This window comes from Astyanax mexicanus, chromosome 23, assembly GCF_023375975.1.
Source record: "Astyanax mexicanus isolate ESR-SI-001 chromosome 23, AstMex3_surface, whole genome shotgun sequence".
NCBI lineage: Eukaryota > Metazoa > Chordata > Actinopteri > Characiformes > Acestrorhamphidae > Astyanax > Astyanax mexicanus.
The window spans coordinates 6764806-6781711 of NC_064430.1; the positions used below are offsets into that span (position 1 = coordinate 6764806).

Genomic DNA, 16906 nt, shown 5'->3' on the forward strand with positions numbered 1-16906 from the left:
GGCTTTGTGAGAAATAGTGAAATGGTGAATGGTCACTGCTTCTGTATTAATGTGCTGGGTGTGTCTGACCTCATGACTGAATACAGGGGTCCTATTTGATCCCTCCTCCTTCTTCTGGAACAAAGGCGTCTCTCTCCTCAGATCAGAACTGATGATCAAGGACATTTTTATTAAAGCATCAGAACATTTTACACAGAAACCTGACTGTAGCCAAACTGGGACAAACTGGTACAAGAAAATAAGGGGTCAAATTAGTCTCAGTAAACACATTAAAAATACAAAGGAATGTTAGACTTTACCAGAAAGATACATACATAATACATAAACACCTTCTTTTCTGCAAAATGAGTTGTAAAATTTAAAGTTTTTATTATTATTATTATGTTTGCAGTCCTTTCGAGAAGGACAGGATTCTCCCAGGAGCAGATGAATATTAAATTTCACTAGTGAAAGTGAAAATGTAAATACCTTATAGCAAAATACGGAACTGCAAACACTTCATCCATATAAATATTTCATTGTATGAATCTGAAAATAAAAAATAAAAATAGAAAATCTGAAAAGCGCCTGTATTTATTTCTTGTTTTTACCATATTTTGACTATTACATGTTCAATTAAATAATTAAGTGTTTTCACTTAAACAAAAACACAAAAAAAATGCCTCTGAATTATTTAATACTAGAGTGAAAAACTTAAAATTTGGAAATTAGGAAATTTGAAATTAGGCTTGGAGCTATTTTTATTTTAAAAAATTATAAAAGTTATAAAAATATCATACTGTTTCAAACATGTTCAGAAATTTAGGATAACCCTACACATTTAAGAACACCAAAACATCACAACCTTTATACTGTTTTATTTTTTTTAACGTTCTAAAAACACTTGCAGCTAATATAAATATAACATGGTAATTTCACTTAATGTTTCTCATGTTGTCTTCATAGGTAGCTATGAAGACAAGATTTTTACATTTTTACATTTCCCAGGGACATTTTACACTCATGTTCCCACTCAATTATGTACACACAGCACTCAACCAACACACATTGGAGAACAGCGGCAGCCAATCGTGCAAAGCATACTCTTAACCGGAAACAACTGTTCAGTCCTCCATCAGCCACTGAGGAGATAACCCAGACCATATCTGGGTATACAATCACACAAGCTCTACAATTTTTAATCTAGCATTGAAAAGTTACTTTACTTCAGTAATTCAGTTCAAAATGTAAAACTCATATATTATATAGATGTATTACAAACAGAGAGATCTATTTAAAAGGTTTATTTATTTTATTGTTGATGATTATGGCTCACAGCCAATGAAAACCCAAAAATCAGTGTCTCCATAAAAGTTGTTAGCAGAGGGAAGCATGAAGTGCTGTAAGATTTTTCAGGAAAACACTGAAGTTAAAATAAATAAATCATTCTATCTGACCTTAAAAGCTCAAACAATCATTTAAACACAATAGCACAATAGTATAGTAAAATGAGCTACTTATAAGGAAATAAGGAACAAATCGTGTCCTGTATTGGTTCAATACAGTGTAAATATATGGGGGAACCAATGAAACAGTACCCACTGCAAAAACACTGAAAAAACAGTAGTACTAGAGCCTTTGAGGGAAAGTAACAGATCATTTTTACTAATTTATTGTGATTTTGAACATTAGAACGTTTAATATTTTTTACTGTGTATGGATGGTGTATGAAATAAAAAAGATCAATATGAAATATAAAATATTACACATATTTTTTCATATTTTAGTTCATTTCTGTGCATTACAGACATAAAAAACAGGATTCTTCTTTCAGGTTTTCAGGTCTGAAAGGGTTAAGTCCGTTTTTTTCCAGTATGACAGTATGATACAAGATGTCATACTGTGTGGCCCCTTGATGGCCCTTTCTTTACTCATAAAAAAACCCTGTATTTGCCCCTGTATATCAAACACTCACCATTTCCTCATCCTCACCTTGAGGTGGAGTTGTTCTGCAACATTTCCCTCCCCATGTTTCCCCGCTGCTCTGATGTGATATTGGTGGGATTAATAACAGGCGGTTCAGGAGTGAGGAGGATGTGATGAGGTAAGGCTGATTTTGGGTGGAGTGTATGAGAGTTTAGGGGAGTTTATGGGAGTTCCAGCTCTGGAGAAGTCATTGTGAAAGCAGATAGAGAGTCAGAAAGTGCGCAAGAGGAACCGAGCGGAGGAACAAAGCTGGAGGAAGGAGAGAAGAGAGAGAAGAAGAGAGAGAAGAAAGTGTGGTTCTCTGATTCCAGAAGGGAAGGAAGGCGAAGGAAAACAGACAAGGACACAACAATGGTGGGTGTGGCCTGTTTCAGTCTAAACAGATCATTGGTCTAAACAAGTAAGACTTTTTTATTGTGAGTTTATCAATGGAAAAAAACGTGTGAACATTTAAAAAATGGGTTTATACACTTTTTATAGGTAATATTGATCAAAAATGGCGTGCGTAAAAAGTTGGAGAGGTGCGTCATTGCGTAAAAAGTGCGCATCTTAAAGTATTGTATCTAAGGGTTAATGTTGAGATAGGTGGATGGTGGGTGTGTCTATGGGCTTGGGAAATCAGAGACCACGCCTATATACACACACACACACTAAGCCACTAAATAACCACGCCCACTTGGTTGCACAAAGCCACGCCCACTCCTTTCCTCGTCCTATCTCCCTCTAGTCTGTCCAGTAGTCCACAGGGTTGATAGCAGCAATAGAACTACAGCAAGAGCTTCTGCTGTTTGCTGCTGCTGCCTGCAGGCTAGCATTATTTCTTTATTTTTTTGCTCTAAGGAAAACTTTTATTATTAGAAATTTGATTGTTTTAATCAACGGATCACTTTTTGAATCGTTTTTAAATTTCTGTGGAATATTTTCTAATTTTTAGCCAAGGAACATTTGGATTCTGGAGACACTCATTGCTGTTTACTACCTGGATTAACCTGGACTAGCTTTCTCTCCATCAGCTGTTCAAGTTGTTGTTTAGAAGATGAGCTCCACTGAGGGCCTCTTTTTCTCCGCTTTACAGCCCCCCACCTCGGTCACCACCTATGCAGTGCCGTCTGACCAGCAGCTGGGCTCGGACCAGCTGGCCAAAGCCAGGCGCGTCCAGCAGCAGGTCCAGCAGCGGCTGGCCGAGAAAGCAGCGTCCATGCCGAGGCTGGCTGGAGCTCCATCTGCCTGCTCAGGTAAGAAGCAAAGGGCTGGGGAGGCCTTCTTCCAGAGTTCCTGTAGTGGTTAACGTTACCTGCCGGTAGTACCACAGTAATCCATAGTTATACATTATATGTATGCAATTATACGTATTACACTTGTAGCCTACTACCTTAAACTCGTGGAAAACTGATAATCAGCTGATAATTAGCTGATAATTAGCTGGGTCAGGTGTGTTGGAAAAAGGAAAAACACTAAAATAAAAGGACCAGGGTTGGAAACAAATGCTCTACAGTGTTAAAAGTAGCTTTGAGAAACTCATTGTTGGGGTTCCTCAGTTTAAAACTGTGCAGAAGTGTCCCCCCACCTTGGTTTTGAAGAACCCCCAGGGTTAGGGTTTACCTACTGTTGAACGTTGTTAAAAGTATAGGTTCCTTGAGGAACTCTTTTTAGGGGTTCTTCAGTTTGAAACAGTGGAGGAACCCCTTCTTCAGCAGCTTTGAGGATCCTTTAAAAAATATTTAAGAAGAAAAACATTTTTCTGAAAGTTCTTTGAAGCAATTTAAATGGTTCCTCCACAGAGTTTCCAGATTAAAAGGACCACTAAAAGTTTTTAACTGTGCAGAAGTGTTCCCCCACCTTGGTTTTGAAGGACCCCAGGGTTAGGGTTTACTAACGGTTGAACATTGTTAAAGGTATAGGTTGTGTGAGAAACTGTTTTTAGTTTTTTTTACAGTTTAAAACAGTGGAGAAACCCCTTCTGAAGCAGCTTTGAGGATCCTTTAAGGAAGTATTTTAGAAGAAAAATGTTTTCTAAAGGATCTTGGTTGTTGAAGCAATGTAAAGGGTTCCTACACTGTTTCCAGATTAAAAGGAACACTAAAGGATTTTAACTTTGCAGAAGTGTTCCCCTGCCTCGATTTTAAAGGAGCCCTGAATTGGGGTTTACCTATTGTTGAACATTGTTTGAAACAGTGTAGGAACCCCTTCTTCAGCAGCTCTGAGGATCCTTTTAGAAAGTATTTTAAAAGGAAACCATGTTTTCTTATGGTTCCTTGAAACAGTTTAGAGAGTTCCACCACCGTTTCCAATATTTAACTGTGCAGAAGTGTTCCCCTGCCTTGATCTTGATGGACCCCTTGCCTTGTACAAATTAGAGCTTTTCCCGTTTTAATACACCCACTTTTAATCAGATGGTTAACTGGATTAGGTGATTTGACAATAGGGAAAACACTAAAAATGGGCTCATCTCCAGGACCAAGGTTGGGGTTAAACATTGTTTAAAATATAGGTTCCCTGAGAAACTCTTTTTCGGGGTTCTTCAGTCTGAAACAGTGGAGGAACCCCTTTTTCAGCAGCTTTGAGGATCTTTTAAGAATGGATTTTCTGTTAAGCAATTTAAAGGGTTCCTCCACTGTTTCCAGATTAAAAGAACCCAGAAAAGTTTTAACTGTGCAATAGTGTTCCCCCGCCTTGATCTTGAAGGACCTGTCGCCTTGTACATTTTAGTGCTTTTCCTGCTTTAACCCAACCCTGGTCCTGGAGACGAGGCCCAACACCTTGCACATTTCTTTAGTGTTTTATCTATTCCCAAAAATTTGTGATTAAAATTGGGTGTATTATACATTGTTAAAAGTATAGGTTCCTTGAGAAACCTATAAAACCTTTTTTGGGTGTTCTCAGTTTGAAACAGTGGAGGAACCCCTTCTTCTGCAGCTTTGAGGATCCTTTAAAAAGGGTTTTAGATGGGTTTTCTAGACACACCCACATTAACTCAATGATGAGCTTGAGTATTTGCATGGTTGGTCTTACTCTGCTTATCATTCAGGATGCTGTGTTACTTAGCATTAGATGATTAGTTGTTTTACAGTAAGTGTGGGTGTAAGTCACTCAAAACACAAACATCTAAAAGCCATGGATGAATGCTTTAGACCAGTGGTTCCGCATAATGATCATGAAGGCCCATTTGGCTTCACATTTTAGTGGTTAGATGATCAGCTGGATCAGTTGTGTAAGGCATGCAGGCTTGGGGACCACTGCTATAGACTATGGACACCCACTAGAAGCTGTATATGTGGAGAGTATGGACCCCAGAGCTGGGCTCTAGTTCTGGGCAACCCCTTGCCTTTGCACATTTTAGTGGACTCCTGCTCTAGCAGACAATTTTAGAACAGATTTAAGAATGGATAGTTAGTTAGCTGATTAGCTGTGTTAGGTGTGTTGGAATCAAGACAAACACCAGAGTCCTCCAGAACTAGGGTTAGGAAGCGGAAGGCTAGACTAGATGAGAGGTTTACATGTGAAGGGTCCACTTACTTATCTTAACGTATAATGATCTTAATGTAAAATGGCCAAAGACAAATTGAGACACCATTACTTATCTTCATCTTTAATTACTTTAAAAAAATTATCATACATTTCTAGGCTTTAGAAGAAAAGACACTAATAGACACTAATATATAAGAGCTAATCTTAGCGTGATGTATCTCTTTTACTGACCATTAAATATTTTGTGGCCAAACATTCCCTGTGGTTTTATAAGTATCCCTTGTATCTCTGTAGTAGTCCGTAGTCGTAGTGTAATTGGAGTGCTTTAGATTATTTTTAAACATTTAAACATACATAATATGGAACACTAACATTTCTAAAGAACATTTGCTTTAAAAAAAAAGGTATTCATTGTGCCAAATCTTATAAAAAAATTGTGAATTCTGTGTATGATTACATCTGTAGGTATTTATCAGAACTTACAATTGAAAATGGTCTCAAATCTGACAATCTTTCTATCTAAATCTGGAAGTTGTTCTTTACATTAAATGAAATGATCATGATGAACTGTATAACTGATATACCCCTCTCTGTATCAGTGAAACCCCCTGTCAGTGGTCCAGAGAGGGGTGGGGCTTTATTCTCACTTCCACACTTGAGGTTGTCATTTTTGAAGCTTGTTATTATGATGCAGGGTAATGTGGCAGGTGTTAAAAATCAGTGTAGACTGTAATTAGCTGATCTAGATTCTTTTCAAACATTTAATCATACAGAATATTGAACATTAACTTTTCTAAAGAACATTTGCTATGAAAAACGTATTCAAATTGTGAAAATGTTGCAAAATTCGATCAAATATAAATGTGGATTTTGTGTGTGGTTACAACAGTAGGTCTTTATCAGAACCTACAGTTGAAAATGGCCTCAAAAATGAAAAACAACCGAAGAAAAGTGACTTGTTTAAACTGGATTTAACTGTATTTCTAGATTTATTTATAAAATCAAACTTACAAAACAATAACATTAACCTTGTCACTGTTAACATACTCTATGTGAAGGCACTGTTTTTAATTGCTGGATAAAAAAAAATTGTACTGAGTTTGTAATTTTGTTCAAACACAAAAATCGCCTACTGTTAACCCCTTTATTGTCAACATTTGTTTGCCCTAGGTCTATAAAAAAACTCACACAGTTGTGTCTTTTCAATTTAAACGCCTTTTTAACAACTTCCAATGTTTTAAACAGGAGAAAATAGGCTTATAAACAGTGTTAACTGTAGCAAATAGCTGGTGCTTTATGTGCCAAAGCTTTTAAGAAGCTGTGATGGTGACTCCATGGTCCACATGATTCTGGATGTCCAGTCAATAATGAACAGTCACGCCATAAACATCTAGACCTGAAACAATGACTATATATGTTTGGACAATATATTGTTTCAGAAATACTTACAAAAAAAAAATACTGTCCTTTTAATATGGCCCTCAAAATAATATCACCATATTTTAGTTTTTTTTTTTTGCTATAATTTTAACATTTATTTGGAGATATTGTAGCATACAATATGCCCTAACTGTGATATAAAAAAAAAGCATTTTATCAGATTTGTAACAAAAGTCAATTATCCAGAATGTCATGATGCTAATAATAATACACTCCATATATCTCCATATATCCAGGATTAAAGTCAAATAAATCATACTGGACAGATATAATATGTCTTTAATATATATATATATATATATATATAATGGGTAATGAGAACAGTATGAATTTTCTTTTGCTACAAACAGTAAAAACAGAAGAAAAAAAAAATCTCCCAATATTTCAGGGTATTTTTATGATAATTTGTTTTGCTTTTGGTAATTTCATTGCATATGATACTTTATTATGATATGGCACACTTCTACCTTTTAAAGTCCCTTTATTTTATTCCACTGATAAAATGATAAGAATAATAGAAATGTAGAATAATAGTATAACAATACAGTTTACCACCATTTATAGAAGAGTAATCTTTTAATAATTGTAAATTCTCAGATTTTTTAATTTTTTTAAAATATCCTTAATGAATAAAACAGAATGTTTAAATTAACATTGAATTAAAATAAACCTCTGTTTTAACCCTTTCAGATCTGAATTATGTTCAGTGATAAAAAATATTATTATTATTATTATTATATGAGTGCTGATTTCCGTTTGTAAAGCACAAACAGACTCAAATATATAATATTCAAATATACAATCTATAGAAAAATGTTATCTAATTAACAAAAATATATAATACCTTTTTTATGTCCAGTGCATTGGATGCCTGTGTTTAACACTTATATATAAATATTTTTTAATATCTCTTAAACGGTACAATTATAATTAAAAACATGATTAAAAGTGTTCTGAATTTCATAACATTAATAAAAATGAGCTCTTACTGTGCCCTTACTTTAGCTCTAGTGCTGCCATGCCCTAATGTCTGTGCAGTGGGCGGGGCTAAGATGTGCTTTTATTTGCTTGCAAACTTTTCATTGGCTGGTTTATGGTATAGTCTGATTGGGCGTAGGGTCTGAAAGGGTTAAAACAAAGTTGGCATATCAGCTTGTTAAGAATAATGTCTATTTTTGCTAAAAGAAAAATAATAACAAGGTAATAAGGTCATGGCTATTTATTATAGGATAAGTTGATAGCACAATTATAATGACGGGCCTAAATTAACACTTTTTACACACCTGTACAGTGTTAAAGCATACAGTACAGTTCAATACAGCAGTGCACACTAGCATGCTCAGTTTTACATATCTGCTACATAAACAGGAGACTTTTTCCTGTGTCTGTGGGCTATAATATTGCCATTATATCACAGGCTGCTTTGTTTGCTGTGCAAATATTTGAGCATGGGTTTCTAACACAACAGGGGATGAGGAGAAGCTGGTGAGAAGTCTTTTCAGCGGTGATGTCAACCTGATATTTAATCCTCAACACCAACACTGATAACAGCCTTACTCTCTGTAGCCTGTGCTTATATTATTTACATATTCATAATCTCATTATAATTTAATGTTAAAGCAGCATTAATCAGTTTACCTGTTAGCTAAGATGCTTGTGTGTTAATATATCTTTTACTATTAACATATAGTGCTGTTTATTGGCTAGATTTAGAGAACGATTCAATATATCTGAATATATTGTGATACTGTATGCAAGCTAATATACTGCAATTTTCTAAATCAGATTTAGCATATATATTATCTTATATTATATATTGGTGTTCCAAATTGTATCGTACGCAATAATATCGGCAAAAGTTTTCAATATCGTAAACGGAGTTATACTCACCCAAATGTTCTACATTTTTGGGTTTTTAGCAACAAAAAATTAAGAAATTCACACTGTTCTCATTTCCCATTTATTTTATATTTTATATATCTACTAGAGACAGATTATATCTGTACAGTATCATTTATTTAACTTTAATCCTGGATATATGGAGATATTTGGAATGCATTATTATTAGTATCATGACATTCTGGATCATTGACTACTGTTATAAATCTGATGAAAAGTCTTGTATTTTTTTATATCTCAGTTAGGGGCGTGCCTTATCATATCATTCTCATTTTGTTGCAGTATATTGTATTCTTTAAATATTTTCAATTCTTAAATATTTTATGTATTTTTAATTCAGTGTTTTGTCAAATCGCCAAAAGTATCGTTATTGCAAAAATGCCATATCATGATATATATATTTTAGGGCTATATCACCCACCTCTACTATCATACTATCCAATTAAAACAGTGGGAATGTAACAGCACTGAAGTGGGTAGGACTTAATGCAACACAAAATGAATCACTTCTGACACCAATTTTTACATCTAAATTAATAAAAAAATCAACCAAGTATTACAAAACATAATATCGCCGTTTACACCCCTAGTCAGTACATATTCATAATGTAAAAAAAAAAAAAAAAAATTACAACATATCATCTTGGTTCTAGGCTTTCTTAAGGAAATAAGCACTAGGGGTGGGCGATATGGCCCTAAAACTAATATCACGATATTTCAATAATATATTCTCAGTGTTTTGACGATATGTCAAAAAATATATATATTATAAGAATACACTACTGCAACAAAATTTAAAAATATAATTTTATTATTACATACAATATGATATGGCACACCCCTAACTGAGATTTAAAATATACAAAAATCAAATCAATGATCCAGAATGTCATGATAATACTAATAATACACTCCAAATATCTCCATATATCCAGGATTCAATTAAAATAAATGATACTGGACAGATATAATCTGTCAGGCTGTTCATAATATTACATAACATAACATAATTGTTCATAATATTCAGAAATGTTGCGATATTATTACATATGATACGATATGGCACACTCTTAATAAGCACTGTGTTTTCTTTAAAATTCCAATTATAGTTGGTATAAAAACAGCTATTCAAAGTGGTTTAGAGTGGAATGGTTCATTTATCATCATATTTCAAAGAATGTCCTAATTGCAAAACTACTGCTAAATATAATATTGCTGTTATATTTACTATACAAATTGACCAAATATGAAACCATGCATGTATTTTGATAAATCCTAGTTAGTTTTATTTCTTAGGGACTATTTTCCCTTACTGCAGCCTGTACCACGTATCCCTCCACCAAAATTGGATTCAGACTGAGATGTAGCTTTAAGAGAGGAATTACGCCTGGTTCTCACATCCAACCACTGAACCATCTGAAACATCCAACACCAAACCCTTCTGAAATGACTTTGTTTACTGTTTATCTGATCCATTAAATAATGAGTAGCTTTTACAGAGGAATTCCAGCTGGATTCTGTCATACCACTTAACCATTCAGAGCATTTTACACTTATTAACCATTTAAACATGTGGAAATTAAAATAAAAAATAGTGGAGTTCCCTTTATTCCATGTATCACTTGTAAATGTTTGAAGTAAATGTTTCACCAGTGTTGATTTCAGCAGACTTCAGTAGGTTTATTTGGAAAAACAGGAATCTGAAGGGTGTAATTACTGCAGTCCTGTGGGAAAGTGTCAGAGTCGTGGTTTTATGGCTCTGCAGATTCTATTGTAGTGTTAATTTATTGACCGTTAAGCTTCAGACGGCAATTTTCCATGGTTACTTCAGTTTAGTGACCCCTGAGTAACATCTGTTTCATAGTACTATTGATCTGTGTGTCCGTCTGTCTGTGTATCTATCTATTGGTCAATCTGTCTCTGTATGTCTCTCTTAGTCTGTGTCTGTCTCTGTATTTCTGTCTGTGTATCTATTAGTCAATCTGTCTCTGTCTGGCTGTATCTATCCATTTGTCTGTCTGTCTGACTGTCTCTGTCTGTCTGTGTATCTATATATTGGTCAATATGTCTCTGTCTTTGTCTGTCTGCCCTCCTCTGTCTTTGTATCTATATATTGGTCAATCTGTCAATGTCTGTCTTTGTCTGCCACGGTTCGTCTCTTTCTGTCTCTGTCTGTGTATCTACCTATTGCTCCATCTGTCTCTGTCTTTCTATGTCTGTGTCTGTCTGTGTATCTATCTATTGGTCAATCTGTCTCTGTCTGTCTTTCTCTGTCTGTGTATCTATCAATTGCCCAGTCTTTCTCTTTATATCTGTCTCTATCTTTCTCTGTCTGTCTGTCTCTGTCTTTGTCTGTCTGTCTGTCTGTGTATTTATCTATTGGTCAAAATATCTCTTTCTCTCTCTGTCTGTCCCTATCTGTTTGTGTGTCTTTCTGTTGGTCATTCTGTATCCGTCTTTCTCTGTCTGTGTATCTATCTATTGGTCAATCTGTCTATGTCTTTCTCTGTCTGTCTATCTCTGTCTTTCTCTGTCTGTGTATCTATTGCTCAATTTGTCTCTGTCTTTCTCTGTCTTTCTCTGTCTGTCTGTATCTGTCTTTCTCTGTCTGTGTATTGGTCAATCTGTCTATCAATTGGTCAGTGTTTCTCTTTATATCTTTCTCTGTCTGAGTATCTATCTTTTGCTTAATATGTCTCTGTCTTTCTCTGTATGTCTGTTTCTTTCTTTCTCTGTCTGTGTCTGTCTGTGTATCTATCTATTGGTCAATTTGTCTCTATCAATTGGTCAATGTTTTTCTTTATATCTGTCCCTGTCTTTCTCTGTCTGTGTCTCTATCTATTGGTCAATCTGTCTGTCTATCTTTCTGTCTCTCTCTGTCTCTCTCTCTCTGTCTCTTTCTGTCTCTGTCTGGCTCCTTATACAGGTATTGTGGTGGGTTAAGTGGGCTGTGAGATGCCAAAAGTGTGAGAACCTCAGCTCTAGAGTTTTAAAAAAGGTTCTTCACACTCAAAAACGCTTCTATTACAAACATACTTCTTATAAGTACTTTGTAAATTGGTTCTTTATATATGGAACCATTTGGAACACTTTATATTTTTTCTAATAGCTTACGTTACCGTGATGTAACCAGGAATGGTTTGTTGGAGATCTAAAAGTGCAGTTTGTCCCACTTGTGTGTGTGTGTGTGTGTGTGTGTGTGTGTGTGTGTGTGTGTGTGTGTGTGTGTGTGTGTGTGTGTGTGTGTGTGTGTGTGTGTGTGTGTGTGTGTGTGTGTGTGTGTGTGTGTGTGTGTGGGCAGGTATATGATACTCCTTCTGGCTCTGTCTACAGATGGAAATTGGGTCAATCCTGATCCAATAATAGTGTTCCTCCTTTTGTTAACTCTTCACTTGTACACACTCTCTCTATCTCTCCACACACACACACACACACACACACACTATGAAACTCACTGTATGTACCTGTACCCACTGATATGGAAGACAAAGCTGCTGCTGATAAGAGTTTTCAGGCATATGTTTAAGTCAGTGTGTTTATAAGGTTTTTTTTAAGCTCTAATAGCTGCAGGAATGACAGGCATGTGGAATCTGACCCCCCTCTTCCTTCCTGACCTTTATCTCAGCCCCCCTCAGGGCAGCAAGCACAGAACAATGGTCCTGTCCTGAGTTTTTTTTAACATGGCTGCAGGTCTGCAGGGCTGGACAATGACCTTTATGGAATAACCTGTATAAAGCAGGAGAAGCTCACGTCCGTTTACAGTGTTTAATACCCCTGCAGGCAGTGCAGGGAGGGAGCGTTAGGATTGATTTTAATAAAATGGTGATTTTAAGTGAGATTATTGTGCTGAATTTTAGATTTTTCCATAAACAATCCTTCTAGCATATTTTTCATTATACAGTCCATATCAAAAGCTTCTCTTTATGATTTTTTACATTGTAAATGAAATATTGAAGACTATGTTTTATATTTAGATTCTTCTAAGTAGCACATTTATCTTTGAGGCCAGATCTGCACACTCTTGGTTTTAAGTTTAATCTCAGTGTCTTCATGAGGGAGAGTCACCTGGAATAGTTTTCTCAGTGTCTTGAAAGAAGGAGTTCCTGGAGGTGCTGAACAATAGCTGCTGCTTTTCCTTCATGCTGTGAAGCTCCAGCCCATCCCAATTAAATCACCTCAAATCACCATCTCAGTTCATCAGGTTTAGATCAGGGGATTAATGTGGAGGAAGGACACTTTTTATTGTTTATTACGTAATTCCACATGTGCCCCTTTATTGTTTTAATATCTTTAATATTAATCTACAGTGTAGAAAATAAATGTAACAAATAAATAAATAAAAAAACACTGAATGAGAAGGTGTGCCCAAACTTTTGCCTGGTACCGTGTGTTCAAATATTTGTGGACACCATGGCTAATTAATCCGTTCATTACATCAAGTTGCACCCATTGCTGACACAGATGTGCAAATAACACACACAGCTTGTCTAGTCCCTGTAACAATGTATTGGCCAAAGATTTGACCTCTGTTGACGCTATACCTAAAACCCCCAGCATTAAGCTGGAGAGCACTGGAAGAACTGTGTTCTCTGGAATGATGTGCACTTTTTTAAAGAATGCAATCAAATCCTCACAGCAATGCTCCAAAATCTATTAGAAAACATTTTCCTGGACAGTAGAGACACTTACTCCAACAGAACCAGGCCAAACAATTTTTATACATCATGACATAAAAATGAGCTGGTGTCTCAATATGTTTGTCCACATAATGTAACAAGCAGTTTTTAACTGGCTTCATTAACTCAAATAAAAAACTGAAACGAGTCATTTAATGGTATAAAATATATATTTTTTAATAATTCGAAAAAGTTTTTTCCTATTTTCGGTTGCCAAGTATTTGGTGCATTGCTACAAATGAAACCTCAAAAATACAGATCAATTCCCTGTTCCACTGTTCAGAAACAGCCATGACCTCAAGGTTAGAGGTTAGGTTGGGACTGGGACCGGAAGGTCGCTGGTTTGATCCCCTGGACTGGCAGGAAGTGAGATCAGGAAGTGAGGGCATGAAGAAACAGCATTTTTAAGTAGGTATCAAATAGGCATTTATGTGGATTTTAATGACATTCACCTGACCTTTGATAAACATTAAATATATAATGGTGTGGTTCAAACATTTAAATTTTAATACAATTTTTTATGTGTTTTTAACTTCTTGAAAGGTGGTGAAATTTTTTTGTATAAAAAAATAATAATAAAAATCTAACAGATTTTTCATCTTTGACCTAAACTAGGTTTTTAGTTTTGAATTTAAAAGATAAGTACAATTAATCTTTTTTGTTTTATTAGTTTTTGTTTGTTTGTATTTTTTTTTTAATTAATGTTCTGATTTTTTTACGAATCTGCTTTTTTATTTCTTTTGTTTTTTTTTTAGATACAGATCTGATTTTTTTTATTAGAAAATTTTTAGATACATTTTTTCTATTTTACCATTGTTACTATTTAATTTGATTTACAAATAAAAGCATTAAATATACAACGTTTATCAAAGGTCAGATAGACTGAATAATTGAAAATAATTACAAAAATGCAGATTCAGATATTTGTGCCAGCTTAAAGGCTGGTTGCTGAGTTGGCACAATAGTAAAAATAAAAAGAAAGCGATGACTTTCTTCTTTTAAAGCTTTTTTCCTACAGCAGTATTTTTATTAGCTGCCCTGTTTCGACTCACAGCTGCTTGTTTTCTCCAAAACACACCCCAGTACGTGTTGGTTAGTGGTTAGACCTTGTGAAGCGGTGGCTCCTGCGTTGGCGAGATTCCTGCCACATCATCGGGAGCGTGTTATCAGTGCAGCGTGGTGTTCTTCTATTTTAAACCGAGGTCTGAGCGGTAGAGCGCATGCTGCCGGGCCGTTACAGTGTGAGCTGGGTGAATAAGCATGCTGGGATACAGAAGGGTCTGGAATGAGGCAGCACTACTGCATTCACCAGGCAGCTGCTAATTTGAGACGATGCTGAAAACATCTATCTACGGCTTCGTTATTTAACTGTCAGCAGGATTTATGGTTCTGTTTCGAGCTGAAATGAAACAACAGCCAGAGAATTTCTCAAGCTTTGCTCATTGCGTTGGTTTTAATTACACTTTGGCTCACTTAGAGTGTTTTGAAAGAGCAGATTCGTAGATCATATTCAGCAGCATTCTGGGCCTGATGTTCTTGATTTAGGGGCTGAAGGTCACTGGAGAACTTTCAGTACAAAAACTCAAAAAAGACATGTGGCGGTTCTGGAGGAGCTAGCAGCTGAACCAGCCAGAGCCAGAGCTGTTAGATATAGGGGTGGGCGATATGGCCCTAAAATAATATCATCATATTTCCTGGTACAGTTAGGTCCATATATATTTTGACAGAGACAACATTTTTTCTAATTTTGGTTCTGAGGACACCAGTGTTTTCTTTCTTTCTCAGGATGTACCAAACTGTAGATTTTGCCACTCCTAATATTGTAGCAATTTCTCAGATGGGTTTTTTCTGTTTTTGCAGCTTAAGGAGGGCTTGTTTCACCTGCATGGAGTTCTCCTTTAATCGCATGTTTACTTCAGAGCAAAACCTTCCAAATGCAAGCAACACACCTCAAATCAACTCCAGGCCTTTTATCTGCTTAATTGAGAATGACATAACCTGTCCATGAAATAGCCTTGGAGTGAATTGTCCAATTACTTTTGCTCCCTTTACAAACAGGGTGGCACATGTTAAAGCTCCACTAGGTAGGATTGAGATTTTGTGCTCGTGGGCTCCCCCTACAGTTGCAGAGTGTAATAAATGTTTCATTAGAACTAAAGGTCGGAAAGCAGGTCGCAGTTCTCCCGTGCGTTGGTTGCGGCCGCCTAGGAAAACGTACAGGTCTGGAGCTCTGGCACAGACACGAGAGCACTGCGATACCTCCTATGACACCTCAATGCAGCGCTGCAGTGAGTTTCAAGTAATCAAGGAAATCCTACCTAGTGCTGCTTTAAGGAGCTGAAACTCCTAAACCATTCCTCCAATTGTAATATGGATACCCTCAAATGAAAGCTGAATGTCTGGACTTTATGTATTTGTTTATGTATTATATAACTATAACTTGAATATGTTTCAGTAAACAGGTAAAAAGACAAAATTTGTGTCAGTGTCCATATATATGGACCTAACTGTATTTTCGCGCTAATGATACTCTTAATGATATGAAAAAACTTTGAATAAAAAAAAATGCTTCAGGAATACACCACTGCATCCTTCTATAGATTTAGTTGTTATCCCACAGACGCTCTAGATATCCAGTGGATATCCTATAGTGCTCTAAATCGTTGGTGAGTATCAGTCCACTGGAGACGACATGTTTGAATTCTTTCAGGTCTGTCTGTCCAAGAATGCGCGAGTCTCTTACACACCCCAGCCCTGATTGAAGAGATTAGCCCTGCCCCTGAGACGCTTTCACTTTAACAGACCTGGAAACAGAAGGAGACGAGCAGCTCGTAAGGTTACGATCAGAGTGCCCTGGTCACACAAAGGCATTTTGAAGAAGACCAGATGTTCAGATTTCAGCTGAACGCTCCCTCCCTCTGAGCAGACTCATCTCCCAGGCCTTACTCTCTATCCACGGGATTTAGCATTTAATAAAATCCAGAGGAATCTACCAGCAGGACTTCTCTTCCTAAAAGGTCTTTATAAAGACATGATGTTTCTTGTTCTTGTAAGAGTGGGCAGAATGATATTGTAGTTACTATGATATTTTGACGTGAACAGATTTTAAAATCATTATAATATACACTGTATTGAGTTTGGTGATGTGAGATTTGGATGGATTTGAGCTGCTCGGTCATGGAAACTCTCCATTCCTTGAGTCTCTCTACTGTTCTAAACTGTTCTTGAGCTAATCTGAAGCTACATGAAGGTTGTTGTTTAATGGGTGATGATTAGAGTTTAGATTCTCTGCCCCAGTCTGACCCAAACTTGGGCTGGGCTGGGATTTCCCACCACTTTCCTCGGGCCAGGTCGGGTCAGTCTAAAAAAAAATGGTCTAGAAATGAACTAGGCATCTGTTTTTTTAATGCTATTTTTATTTTATATAAAGCTATGCTGTGATAATCACAATATAGCTA

General features: G+C 36.1%; 1 protein-coding gene across 4 annotated transcripts in view; it reads left to right on the forward strand.

Moving 5' to 3' along the window:
• Nucleotides 1-2061: 2061 nt before the first annotated feature.
• Nucleotides 2062-16906, forward strand: part of pkp3b (plakophilin 3b) — a 209806-nt gene continuing 194961 nt past the window's right edge. For 3 of the 4 annotated variants that reach the window (XR_007429062.1, XM_022667085.2, XM_022667086.2), the window contains exon 1: nt 2675-3200. Coding sequence is in view for 3 of the 4 variants with exons in the window: in XM_022667085.2 (XP_022522806.2) it covers nt 3002-3200 (199 nt within the window). In the remaining variant the exon portion in view is untranslated. Of the gene's footprint in view, nt 2320-2674; nt 3201-16906 lie in introns of those variants that run through there. The other variant, XM_022667087.2, reaches the window with a different exon arrangement.